Source organism: Xyrauchen texanus, chromosome 37 (assembly GCF_025860055.1).
Source record: "Xyrauchen texanus isolate HMW12.3.18 chromosome 37, RBS_HiC_50CHRs, whole genome shotgun sequence".
NCBI lineage: Eukaryota > Metazoa > Chordata > Actinopteri > Cypriniformes > Catostomidae > Xyrauchen > Xyrauchen texanus.
Genome location: NC_068312.1, coordinates 1,019,724 through 1,034,570, shown reverse-complemented (window position 1 = coordinate 1,034,570; position 14,847 = coordinate 1,019,724). Strand labels below are relative to the sequence as shown.

Genomic DNA, 14,847 nt, shown 5'->3' with positions numbered 1-14,847 from the left:
TTCAAAACATGCGTGCGGGTCTTTCTTACCGTATTCCACCTAAAACACGGATACCAGGAAAATTCTGTGTTTGGCGGAAGCTTTTTCATAAAACCCGGAAAATTCCGTGTTTGGAAGGGAAAGAGTTAATATAATTATCATTTAATTATTTTTAAACCATTAAAATCAAATTTTGTCTAAATTACACAATGATGATTAATCGACTTTATGGACGTTGCAGTTTTTGTCGTCTGTTAATGCTGATGTTCTGTGAAGCTGCTTTGAAACGATGTGTGTTGTGAAAGGCGATATACAAATAAAATTGAATATCTATCTATCTATCTATCTATCTATCTATCTATCTATCTATCTATCTATCTATCTATCTATCTATCTACATATCTATCTATCTATCTATCTATCTACATATCTACATATCTATCTATCTATCTATCTACATATCTACATATCTATCTATCTATCTATCTATCTATCTATCCATCTATATATCTATCCATCTATCTATCTATCTGCGATTCATTCAATTAACAAATCAGCATATTATGTAATGAATTGGATTAAACATTTTAAGCGATTGACAGGTCTAAAGATGGATGGCTGGATAGATAAATTATTAGCTAATATGTAATAATACCTATTACAGACCTATTATTATTTCTTAAAATAGTTTCTGCAGCTTAAATATAAAAATAACCGTATATACTGAATGTAATATTCTATATTATGAGAGTTTAATGTTGTTCTTGTAGAACATCACACACACACACTCACACGAACACACATGCACGCACGCACGCACACTCACTCTCACACACACACACACACACTCACACACACACACAAACTCACACACACACAAACTCACACACACACACTCACAAACACACACACACACACACACTTACACTCACACACATGTTGTGTTTCCATGTTTTATGGGGACTTTCCATAGACATAATGGTTTTTATACTGTACAAACTTTATATTCTATCCCCTAAACCTAACCCTACCCCTAAACCTAACCCTCACAGAAAACTTTCTGCATTTTTACATTTTCAAAAAACATAATTTAGTATGATTTATAAGCTGTTTTCCTCATGGGGACCGACAAAATGTCCCCACAAGGTGAAACATTTCGGGTTTTACTATCCTTATGGGGACATTTGGTCCCCACAAAGTGATAAATACACGCTCACACACACACACAGTCACATGCACACACACCAACACACACATATTCACACACTCACACACACATGTTGTGTTTCCATGTTTTATGAGGACTTTCCATAGACATAATGATTTTTATTTTGTACAAACTTTATATTCAACCCCTAAACCCAACACAACCCCTAAACCCAACACAACCCCTAAACCCAACACATCCCCTAAACCCAACACAACCCCTAAACCAAACACAACCCCTAATCCCAACATAACCCCTAAACCCAACACATCCCCTAAACCCAACACAACCCCTAAACCAAACACAACCCCTAATCCCAACATAACCCCTAAACCCAACACAACCCCTAAACCCAACACAACCCCTAAACACAACACAACCCCTAAACCCAACACAACCACTAAAACCAACACATCCCCTAAACCCAACACATCCCCTAAACCAACACAACCCCTAAACCAAACACATCCCCTAAACCCAAAACAACCACTAAACCCAACACAACCCCTAAACCCAACACATCCCCTAAACCAAACACAACACCTAAACCCAACACAACCCCTAAACAGAACACAACCCCTAAACCTAACACAACCCCTAAACCCAACACGACCACTAAACCCAACACATCCCCTAAACCCAACACGACCCCTAAACCCAACACAACCCCTAAACCCAACACAACCCCTAAACCCAAAACAACCACTAAACCTAACACAACCCCTAAACCCAACACAACCCCTAAACCCAACACAACCCCTAAACAGAACACAACCCCTAAACAGAACACAACCCCTAAACCTAACACAACCCCTAAACCCAACACAACCCCTAAACCCAACACAACCCCTAAACAGAACACAACCCCTAAACCCAACACAACCCCTAAACCCAACACAACCCCTAAACCAAACACAACCCCTAAACCTAACACATCCCCTAATCCCAACACAACCCCTAAACCCAACACATCCCCTAAACCCAACACAACCACTAAACCCAACACATCCCCTAAACCAAACACATCCCCTAAACCCAACACAACCCCTAAACCCAACACATCCCCTAAACCCAACACAACCCCTAAACCTAACACAACCCCTAAACCAAACACAACCTCTAAACCCAACACAACCTCTAAACCAAACACAACCCCTAAACCCAACATAACCACTAAACCCAACACATCCCCTAAACCCAACACAACCCCTAAACCTAACACTACCCCTAAACCCAACACAACACCTAAACCTAACACATCCCCTAAACCCAACACATCCCCTAAACCCACCACAACCACTAAACCCAACACATCCCCTAAACCCAACACATCCCCTAAACCCAACACAACCCCTAAACCCAACACATCCCCTAAACCCAACACAACCACTAAACCTAACACAACCCCTAAACCAAACACAACCTCTAAACCCAACACATCCCCTAAACCCAACACAACCACTAAACCTAACACCACCCCTAAACCCAACACAACACCTAAACCTAACACATCCCCTAAACCCAACACATCCCCTAAACCCAACACAACCACTAAACCCAACACATCCCCTAAACCCAACACAACCCCTAAACCCAACACATCCCCTAAACCCAACACAACCCCTAAACCTAACACAACCCCTAAACCAAACACAACCTCTAAACCCAACACATCCCCTAAACCCAACACAACCCCTAAACCCAACACATCCCCTAAACCCAACACAACCCCTAACCCTAACACAACCCCTAAACCTAACACCACCCCTAAACCAAACACAACCCCTAAACCTAACACCACCCCTAAACCCAACACAACCCCTAAACCCAACACATCCCCTAAACCAAACACAACCCCTAAACCCAACACAACCCCTAAACCCAACACAACCCCTAAACCAAACACAACCCCTAAACCCAACACATCCCCTAAACCCAACACATCCCCTAAACCAAACACAACCCCTAAACCCAACACATCCCCTAAACCAAACACAACCCCTAAACCCAACACAACCCCTAAACCCAACACATCCCCTAAACCAAACACAACCCCTAAACCCAACACATCCCCTAAACCAAACACAACCCCTAAACCCAACACATCCCCTAAACCAAACACAACCCCTAAACCCAACACAACCCCTAAACCTAACCCTCACAGAAAACTCTCTGAATTTTTTACATTTTCAAAAATCATCATTTAGTATGATTTATAAGCTGTTTTCTTCGTGGGAACTGACTGATTGTCCCCACAACATCACAATTTTAGGTTTTACTGAAATGTTTGGTCCCCAAAACATAGGGAATACCTGGACACACACATACATAAGCTAAATGTACCCTTGAACCAGTCTTTTTACACTCAAAAAATATTTTCGTCTATTTTCAAGTATCCATTTCAATTGAATAACAAATTTCCATCTAATTGAATTGCCTAATCTTTAACAAAACAAAATGTACAAATCTTACAAAATGCAAGTTTTATTAATTACATTTTCTTCAAGACTATTCAATTCAATTCGATGGAAATGTGTTATTCAATTGAAATGGATACATCTTAAAAATAGGCGAAAATATTTTTTTGAGTGTACACACTCTCTCTCTCACACACACACACACACACACACACACACACACACACACACACACACACACACACACACACACACACACACACAGTGCTGAAGGATGTGTCTGTATGACACGACAAAATTGTTGATTATAAATAAAATGCATTGATAAAATTAAAACTTAAATTAATTAAAACTTGACTATTTTTTGCAATATTAGTGTGTGCTGCATATTTTTAGTATAATTGAATTATCACCAGAGACACTGTACGGATGAGATGGGTCATTCAAATACATATTAACAGGAGAAATCGTAATGTTAAACATGGTGGCTGTAGTCTGGCCTTACAGTTTAGAAAAGATACATTGCCTGTCAGTTTATCTGAGAATGTACATGCACATAATGCAGACCAGCTTGAAAACTAGCATTTTTTTGCATGATTCTGCTAGAGTTTATTATACCATTGTTGGCTAATTGTAAATTCATTATTTGATCGAAATATTTGGAACTTCTGGTCTATCTCCATTCAACTAGACAGAAGCTGTGCTTGTATCAATAAAAAATAGCTGCCTGGCGGTGTTACAACTATGACCTTTGCATGACCTGCCTTAAAGGGACTTATAAATCACATTAGCTTAGCAACATGCTAAAAACAACAAACTCTTCTGGAATCAATTGTGAGTTGAGTCAAAGTCCCTTTGAAGGCAAGTCAGTCCATTCGGCAGCCATCTTTGGACAGCTCTCTGGGAGCTATGTTCTATGTAAACAAGCTGCATAAAAGTACAGCTCTTATCTACTTGAATGTGGAAAGAAATCTCCAAAACAGCCGGTCGAGATTATGATCAAAGAACATATTTCAAATCAGCAGTAAAATCTGTCAACACTGGTATCATAAATTGTGATTCTTTATCTCAGATAGTGCAAAAAAAAAAGAAAACTCTATTTTTTCAGGCTGGTTCAGCTAATGCGCTAGTGTGTTCTCTAGTTGACAGACAGGAGTGGATACATTAAAGATACTTGGACGTTTTGCTCCACAGCTAATTACACACCGCCATACCTCAAAGGTTTGAAGCTGCTGTGTTTTTAAAATATGTATGTTGCTAACAAGGTGCTAAATAAGGACTATAACTACCACAAGCATATTTGTCTGGGAACCATTGTAGTCCTTATCTAGCATTTTGTTTACAACAACTGCAATTTCATAAAATTTCTATTAAGAACATTTTAATGATCTATAGTCTTACTTTGAGTTCCAGGCTCTCTGGATATTCACCGCTCCCTTCATCCAAATCACTGTCTTCATCCTGTGTTGAGTCCCGTTTGTTGCTAGTGGTGGCACATGACACACTCTCAGTTTCCGTGGCAATGCTATCATTCCGGTCCTCCTCCTCAATAGGGTCCTCGTTTGGGAGCGCCTCCCCCTCTGTCCCGCAAGAGGGACTATTGATGCCGCTGTCACGATTGGGGATCTTTCCATTCGGTTCTGTCCCTTCATGATCCTGAGGCTCACAGGGGCCCTCGAGTAGATGCCCCTCGGGCTCCGTGTCTCTATGGTTACTGCTCTCATCGTTGTGGTTATCATTTAAATCACATTGATTATTCTCCAAAACACTGTTGCTATGATTTGTATGCTCTTTTTGAAGATCGTCTGTAATTCCTACGTCATTCACGCAGTCTACTTGTAAGGAGTTTAAGCTGGATAAAGCCAAAAGTTCTGAGATATTAGAGGATTTAAATCCAAGCCCATCCATGGAGCATAACTCCCCAGAATTCTGCGCTGTTGACCCCGTGACCTGAGGCTGACCGCTTATGTCAGATTTTGGAGTGGATTGAGACTCCATGTTGACAAACCTTAAGATTAAAAATCCAATAATAACTCAAATTACATAAATTACAACACAAAATGTTTATTATCTTATTAAAAGAGTCTCAGTGTAATACAATTTTTTTTTTAAATAGATGGTGCATTACACATATAGAAAAGTTCAAAGATACTAGAATTTAAAATCTTCTGATGAAAATGTGAGTGGTGTTTGCCTGTGCAAATCTCATTGCCACAATGCTAGGGCATTGCTAGGGCATTGCTATGCAGTTGTGAACATGTTCCAACTGGGTTTGAGGTTGGTGCTATGTGGTTGCTAGTGTGTTCTGAGTGGTTACTAGGGCATTGCTATGTGGTTGCAAATGTGTTCTGACTGGTTCTGTTCTAGATGGTTGCAAGGATGTTGCTATGCATTTGTAAAGGTGTTCCGAGTGGCTTTGAGCATATTGCTATGTGGTTGCTAGGGTGTTCTGAGTGGTTGCTAGGGCATTGCTATGTGGTTGCTCGGGTATTCTGATTGATTCCTCGGCTGTTTTAGAAGAGTGCTAAGGTGTTGCTATGTGGTTGATAAGGTGGGTTAGGACATTGCTATGCGGTTGCAAAGATGTTCCAAGTTGCTTTGAGCAGGTTGCTATGCGGTTGCTAGGGTTCTCTGAGTGGTTGCTAGGGCATTGACAACTTGCTAAGGTTTATTTATTGCCTTTTATTGCATTACAATGAGGTCCCTAGGATATTCTAGATCAGGGCTGCCCACACTTTTTTGCGTGATGATCTGCTTTTAAATGACCAACTCAATAACATCTACCAACTAAAAAATCAGTTTCATTTAAAAAATTAAATAAAATGCTTGTTGGGACTACTGCATGTATCCCTACATGGAATTTATCTTCAAATTAATTAAAAAAAAATAAAATAATGTTCAATGTTGATATCATCCAGTTTTAACACTAAACCCAAAACACCTACAGCACAATAGATTACAATAGCCAGGGCATTTACCTTATTCTGATGACTTGCACTGAATGGAAACAGACAGTTTTGCATAATCCGGGCAGTAGCTGCTGGTAGCTAGTCTCAAACACTTCTAGCATTGCAATTTCGCGCTCTGTTCTCAGAAGCCCTTGGAGGGCGCAAACCTAGTTGTCATGGCAACTGAATAAACAAAAATCTCTCCTGGTCAAAATGTACTCGTCAAGTTCAAGTCAGACAGAAACTAAAAGAAGGAAAGACATTTTATTTATTTTTATTCAAATTAAACGAAAGCACATTTACATTTTGTGCGATCTACCAGCATTGCCTTTGCGATCGACTGGTAGATCGAGATCGACGTATTGGGCACCCCTGTTCTAGATGGTTGCTAGGATGTTGCTATGCAGTTGATAAGGTATTTTGATCTGTTGATAGGGTATTGCAATGTGTTTGCTCAGATATTCTGATTGGTTCATAGGGTTTTCTAGATGGTCGCTAGTGTGTTGCTATGTGGTTGATAAGGTGGGCTAAGACATTGCTATGCGGTTGCAAATGTGTTCAGAGTAGCTTTCAGCATGTTTCTATGCAGTTGCTTGGGTACTCTGAGTGGTTGCTAGGGCATTGATAACTTGCTAATGTTTGATTGCTTTATTGCGTCACAATGAGGTGCCTAGGGTATTCTAGATGGTTGTTAAATGTTTCGTAAGGTGTTTTTGTTAATTGCTACGGCATTATATACTTGCTAAGGTGTTCTGATTGCTTTTTACTTCATCGCAATGAGCTTTCTTAGGCGTTCTATAGTTCCAGGGTGTTGCTATGCAGTTGGTAAGGTGTTCTGAGTAGTTCCTATGACATTGCTATACGGTTAGTCAGTTGTTCTGACTGCTCTTAATTGCATTTTAATGAGGATCCTAGGGTGTTCTATATGGTCTCTAGGGTACTGCTATGCAGCTGATAAGGTGTTCAGAATGGTTTTGAGCATGTTGCTATACGGTTGCTAGGGGTTTCTGGGTGGCTGCTAGGGCACGCGTCTCACTGAGTTTCCTGGGGTGTTCTAGGTGGTCATTTAGGTGTTGCTATGCAGTTAATTAAGTGTTGTAAGTAGTTGATAGGTTGTTTCAAACTGGCCTGAGTCTCTGATATTCTGGTCTCTAGATATGGCTTGGTTCCCTCCTTTAATGTACTGTAAGGCTATAGATTTTTTTTTTACAATTTGTATCGTCTGCCAGGTGAATAATATAGATCCGGTCACTCAGAAAAATAACAACACACCTCTCCTCAGCAAGCCACATGATTTGAGATATCATTCATGTCTGTGGCACAAACAGTTGTGCCAAACACACAGACAAATCCTCAAATGGACCTGATGCATAAACTTGGTCAGCATCACTGTTTTAAAACACTCTTGAATCTTACCTGTAGTTCTGGAAGTTCTCGATGATGTGCCACCCACTCGCTATGGGTTTTGGAGGAGGGTTTGGGAAAGGGCTCTGTGGAGATGTGACCCAGTCGCAGCAGGTGCACAGGCTCAGAGGGCACTGACAGAAACAGACAAAACGTTCACACAAGATTTATCACCATCGCAATGATCCACTTGCATTTCCTCCATTCACACCCCAGAGAGGCACCCTCCATACTGATCAATCCAAATCCACTGGTGCAAAATGAATGCAAACAAACAATAAAAGGAAGGTGTAGACACTTCGGGTGTCCAAAATCAACAGGCAGCTTCCTGATTTGAGAACAGGAAGTGTAGATGAGAATGCAAAAAGTGCTGTGGTTACACAGCTAGATACAAACACACACACAAACACACACACACACACACACACACAACAAAATCAAGAAGATGGATTGTGCATCTGCATGAGTGTTTAACATGCTTTCAACATTTGTAGAGCGTTTATTTGATGAGACGCAGAAATGCTTTATAACCAATTGAAATACCATTATGATGTAATGAAATATGTTAAGCTGAATTCAGGAAGCAGATAGACTGAGCACTCTGCACTTCCTTCCTCTGCCTGTTTTGTCCTATATGAAACACACTGATATACATGCAAGTGCTTGTTGCAAACACACATACATGCTGTACATTCAGGAAGAGAACCATTTAAGGGATAGATCACCCAAAAATTCATGTTCTGTCATTATTTACTCACCCTTGGGATGTTCCAGACCCATATGCTCTTTTTTCTTTTTCTTTGGAACACAAAAAAACACTGCTATACTGTTGCTAAGATGTTCTGATTGCAGCATGTTGTTATGCAGTTGCCAAGGTATTCTTATTGCTTTTAATGAGGTTCCTTGGGAGTTCTAGATGGTTGCTAGAAGGTGTTTTGGGTGGTTGCTACGGCATTGCTTTATGGTTGCTAAGGTTTTCCAAGTGGTTTTGAGCATGTCGCTATTATTAGTTGCTAAGGTGTTCTGATTCCATACAGGATTGGAACAATATGAGGATGAGTAAATAATGACAGAATTTTCATATTTGGGTGGACTACAGATAAAACAAATCTTTAATTTGTCACAAAAAAATGTGTTGAACAACGGAATGCATCCAATCAATACCGTGGGGTTTCTGTGCTGTGGGCTTTCTGGGCATGGCTCAAGAGTGAGGGTGTGGCCTCTGTGGGAGCTGAGCGTGACATGGCCTGGGATGGGGTGGGGCGTTCTTTTCTGTAGCAAGTCTATTGAGGACTGCAGTTGATGTACTGTTGGGGACAACTCTACAAAAAACAGAGAAAAAATAAAAGCATGTACTACATGTAAACATTTTACACTGTCTAATTACCATGTAGCAGCAGTGATTGTTGATTAATAGAGAAACTAGTTTCAAATCATCAGTTTGAAAAAACAAACAAAAATAAGGTTTACAGGTGGTGCTGTCACCATACCAACATTACAACCAGTAACATTTCACGATTCTGAATACCAATTTTGATACCACTGAAAAATTGGTAATTTGCTATTGAACACACACCTTTAGCCTATTAAAATGTAACATTTCAATGTAGAAAATAAATTAAAACAAATGCATGTTTCCTTCGAGTGTTTTACAATTAAAGGTTCACCCAAAAATGAAAATTCTCTCATCATTTACTCACCCTCATGCCATCCCAGATGCATATAACCTTCTTTCATCTGCTGAACTCAAATGAAAATAATATTTCAGCTCTGTAGGTCCATATAATGCAAGTGAATGAGTGTCAATATGTTTAAGCTCCAAAAATCACATTAAGGCATCATAAAAGTAACCCATACAAGTGTTTTAATCCATGTCTTCAGAAGTGATATGATAGGTGTGGGTGAGAAACAGATCAATATTCTAAGTCTTTTTTGCTTGAAATTCTTCTCCATGCCCAGAAGGGTTCTCTTTCTCACGATTTCTTCCCACATTCAAGTAGATAGGAGCTGTACTGGCATGACTGGAAACAGCTTCCCAGGAGCATTACAAATATGGCCACCAGTGGACTGACTTGCTAGAATGGTTTTGGCATTAGCAACGTAATTCCTGTGTGTGGAATTTGCTCCATGTAAACTTTGCGAAATTTATGTCATGTTCCTTCTTGGTATTTTAGTGTGTGTATTGTGTGGATGTATACTAGCTTCATTGGCATTACCTGGTCATGACAGCAGTTGAAAGTCTGGATGTAAATTTGCACAAATAAGGTAAGAAAGCAAATTTATCAGTCTCACGTTTACACACATAATGTTTTTAGCTATACCATCAAAAGAGTGTTCATTTTAACTAGGGAATTCGATTTAAGGTGTAACTTTAGTGTGATTAATTAGGATAAATAAAAGAACAATGCCCCCTGACCATTATAACAAATATTCCTAACATCAGAGCAATTCAAATTTGAAGTACCACTTTTATATTTTCAGCAGGGGGCAGTCAGTGCAACTCCAACTGCACAGGCAACCAGCCACACTCAGGGACAGCAGACACACAAGATGAGGATGCGTTCTTGCTTTAAAATACAGCTGGACGTAGTGAACTTTGAATACAAAAGTCTTGAGATGTGTTTTTTTAAACTAAGTTTAACTTCACAAAGCGCCCTAAAAACACTGACCGTGTCAGTGACGCAATGCAGCAAAAGTGAGATGCACATACAGTAGACACGTCCTTAGAAAAGCCCCTATAATAAGCCTACTTTACACAGATTGACAAATTCAATTACAAAATGGATTGCCGTGAACTGTTGGCCAATAGCAGACTTGTGTTCAAAGATATGGTAATAACATATTGCCTTTAAAGCCACAAACTGAACGATGAGTTGTAGTCATTTCCTGAGGTAATCGACAGCAGTGATGTCCATAGAGCTTAACCTGTATTAACCCAGATCACTGCTTTAATAAAAACCACAAAAATAAAGCCGTATGTGGACATTTTACAAAATCGAATTACAGCGATGTCTCATTATTCCTCACACTCTAATGCTCTAACGACCAAAAATCCAGGAAAGACTCGACCTTCATCACAAGAGACCGCAGCCATCGATTGGACAATCAATACAGAGACAATGATAACTTCAGCTGTAAGACGATCAACCATAATGCTCACACACAGGATCGCCATGAATGATTCAACATTTTCATGAGCATTTTCAAATGTGTTTGGACAGTCTTAATGACAAATGAAGACAGTACATACAATTTCAAAATTAAATCAATCATCTATCTATCTATCTATCTATCTATCTATCTATCTATCTATCTATCTATCTATCTATCTATCTATCTATCTATCTATCTATCCTGTATATATATATATATATATATATATATATATATATATATATATATATATATATATATAGTGTGATAGTCACACACTACTGGTCAAAAGTTTGGGGTCACTTACTCATTCTTTATTTTAAAATTTTAGAATAATAGTAAAGTCATCAGAACTATGGAATAACATAAATGGAACTATGGGAATTATGTCCAAAATAAATCAAAACTGTGTGATATTTGATCTTCTTCACAGTAGTCACACTTTGTCTAGAATTTGCAGACATGAACTCTTGACATTTTCTCAAGCAACTTCTTGAGGAATCACACCGAGATGCTTCTAAACAGTATTGAAGGAGTTCCCATCTATGCTGGGCACTTACTGGCTGATTTCTTTATTATTTGGTCCAAATCATCCATTTCAAAATCTTTTGTATTATTACATTTGAGTTTTGTAATGAAATAAATGAATATGTTGGCACAATTATATTTTTGTCTACAAAACTAATTTCAAACATTTAATCATACGCATTCAGACCAAAAGATTTTTAAGATCCCGAGAAACATTTCAGTCAAGTGTTTCAAAACTTTTGACTGTTAGTGTGTGTGTATATATATTCAGATTTAACATAATGCATTATTGTTGCATTGTGACATCAGACAAATGCTTTGAGCGTCTCACTGGTTTTCAGCATAATAAATGCTGTGTTTTTAGGATGCTGAGTCAATTTAAAAGTAATTGAAACTCTGAAAATTGGTGTCTGGAGATTCCTGCATTCTTTTGTTGTGTTTTGTCCAGTTGTCAGAACGCATCTTGTGTGAACGGCTCCTGTTCTGTGGTTACGCTGCTTGTGAGGTTTGTTGAGGTTCGCTGACTGCCCCCTGCTGACACACCTCAGAAGAACATGACATTACATGAACTGCAAGCTTGAATTGCTCCAGTGATAGAAAAATACAGACTCTTATTGCAGGATTTACATAAGGGTCAGGGAGCATGATCAATTTCGTTAATTTTTACTATAATGAATGTGTTAAAATGAAAGTCCAAATAGTTATTACTGTAACCCAATATTGTCTTTTGCATTATGGCTGCAAGTTTGAGTTTCTGTCACTGAAGCACACTTTTTATAGGAAAGAAATCACAAAAGAGATCTCTATACTATTTCCATTGTTTGTCCTTGACAGTTATGAGCTTCAATGAGGAGTAAATGGTGACTTTTGCTTTGGTAGATTAGGTAGGTTTTTCTCTTGAGAAAGACCCCAGTAACCTTGTGTGTCTCCACTAGAGTTTCAGAAGAGATCTCAACAATACCTCACACTGATTTGCAATCAAAAGTCAGACATCTCAATATGAAATCAAACATTTCTCATCATTTTCTTCCAGGATCAAATGATCTGAGGTATGCTATCCACATTCACTATTACTGTATGACAACAATTATCTCATTTAGATCCAAAGTATTTTAGCAGAAACATCTGAGACAAATTTGATAATATGAAACTTAAGACCACCAATAACTCATGTTAGACTTATATATATATGACACCATCATTTTCACAAAGAAAGAGGTGAACAATTAAACATCAGAAAAACACAAATACTATAGATGTGATTGCAGAGCACTAACCTTTCTTGATGTGTTTGTTTGTAATCCTGTTCTTATGCTCCTCACCTCAGGACTGACTCAATGTGTGTTTGTGTCTTCAAACTCCTTCCGGCTGGCTTATGATTAGGTAAAACACACACACACACACACACACACACACACACACACACACACACACACACACACACACCTGTCACAGGTGAGCATTGTACCTGCTGTTTTTAGTGGTAGAGACCTGCAGCTGTCAAACCTGTTCAGACGCAGCAGTGTGTGTGTGTGTGTGTGTGTGTGTGTGTGTTGTGTGTGTGTGTGTGTGTGTTAAAACTGACACTATTTACTTTCATAATATACATTCCTCATCTTATTGTGTACAATTCACAAGTGCACGCAATTCTAAAGGAACAAAAGCTTGTCTTGGTTATCTTTCATCTTAATGGAATAACTTTGAAGAGACTTCCCTTGTCAGCAGACGTCATCAAACCCTTATCTTTTTCAACCACCTGACATAGAGATCACTTTTCACCATCCAACCACTTCTCCAAGGATAAAATCAATTCCCACCCTACATTTTTTTCTTGTTGTAATTTCAGTTGCTCTTGCAAAAAGTCACTTTAAGATTTTTTGTTAAGTAAAACGTGTGCGCCATTTCATGTGAACTTTACAGTAAATGGAAAAAAATAATGAACCGAGAAAAGGATGAGGTTGAAGCCTTATTCAGACCAAGCCCAATTGTTTTGGTGTGAATGTTTTGCTAACAAGCTTTTCAATAGGAAAAATGTATTCCAATTCCTCAGTGGCAATCCAAAGTTTTTATATATATATATATATATACGGAGAGCAGTCTAATTGTATTTCTTTAAACTGCAAAGAAAAGGACTGACCGAAGTGATAATTGCTTTTACTCATGAGAATGAAAAAGCCTTTAACTCTAATGAATTCCTCTTTGAATGAATAATTACTATACATGTTTTAAGAAAGCTGAATGCTTAGGCTTCAGGGATGCTCCTAAATCTATATATGGGTTGTGTGGTATAACATTACAAAAAAGTACAGCAGTATAACAGATTTAAAATGGTACGATTCCAGTATTTAGCAAATTTCGTCAGTGCAGTTCAGACAGTGTTGCATAAGTTAATATTTATAATACATAATTCATGATTTAAATGCATATTCCAGGTTCAAGAGGAGCTCAGTGGAAAGCATTTGTGACATACTGTTGATTACCACAAAACAAATGTTGACCCGTCCCTCCTTTTCTTTAAAAGCACAAATGTGTGTTCCAGTGAGACACTTATGGACTTCTTTAATGGAAGTCAATGGGGTTTAATCTGTAAACATTAAAATACTCACTGATTCAGAAGTATAGACACAAGACATAAACAATATGTGTGTTAACATGATTTTACTGTCATAAAATCACACACTAAACGTTTCTGTACAAAGTGATATATAAATTTACAACTTTGTTGCCATGACAATGTAATGCTATAAACCCTAAAATTAACCTTAAAATTTAGTCCACAAGTTTTAACAAAAGAATTAATGCAAGTGCTTTTATGAAATTAAAAGTTTCATATTTCTGCCTTTAACTTTACAATCATGCCACTCTACATGCAGATGGTGCTTAATGCTCCACCCCTTATGCATGAGTCATCGTGGGCATATAAACAGCTATAAAGGGCGTGGGGAAAACTTAAGGCACATAACCGCACCTATGTTTAAGTGCAGCCTTCGGCAAGCCAGGCCCAAATTCCAGACAAGAAATTTGAAGGTCTCCCACATGCTTCAAGGAATCCAGAGCGAGTAACATTGTGGTCTGCAAGGAGAGCGCCCTCAAGCTCGCCACCTCAAACACTTCACACAGGGGATAAGAGGGTCTCAGGCATCTTGTGCCTTGCAAAAATCTAATGACCAAAGGGTGTTTACACACTGTCAAACTGCCCAAAGGGATGTGG

At 38.6% G+C, this 14,847-nt stretch overlaps 1 protein-coding gene across 6 annotated transcripts in view; it reads right to left on the bottom strand.

Moving 5' to 3' along the window:
- The window catches only part of LOC127630689 (FYVE, RhoGEF and PH domain-containing protein 3-like), a 69,148-nt gene that overhangs the window by 46,369 nt on the left and 7,932 nt on the right, over window positions 1-14,847 (bottom strand). For 2 of the 6 annotated variants that reach the window (XM_052108345.1, XM_052108346.1), the window contains exons 2-5: window positions 12,914-13,004; window positions 9,120-9,277; window positions 7,968-8,089; window positions 5,005-5,611 (exon numbers count right to left, since the gene is read on the bottom strand). In XM_052108345.1, coding sequence (XP_051964305.1) covers window positions 5,005-5,601 — 597 coding nt within the window. In that variant the 5' untranslated portion in view covers window positions 5,602-5,611; window positions 7,968-8,089; window positions 9,120-9,277; window positions 12,914-13,004. Of the gene's footprint in view, window positions 1-5,004; window positions 5,612-7,967; window positions 8,090-8,713; window positions 8,754-9,119; window positions 9,278-12,913; window positions 13,009-14,847 lie in introns of all 6 variants that reach the window. The other 4 variants (XM_052108344.1, XM_052108348.1, XM_052108349.1 and 1 more) reach the window with 4 other exon arrangements.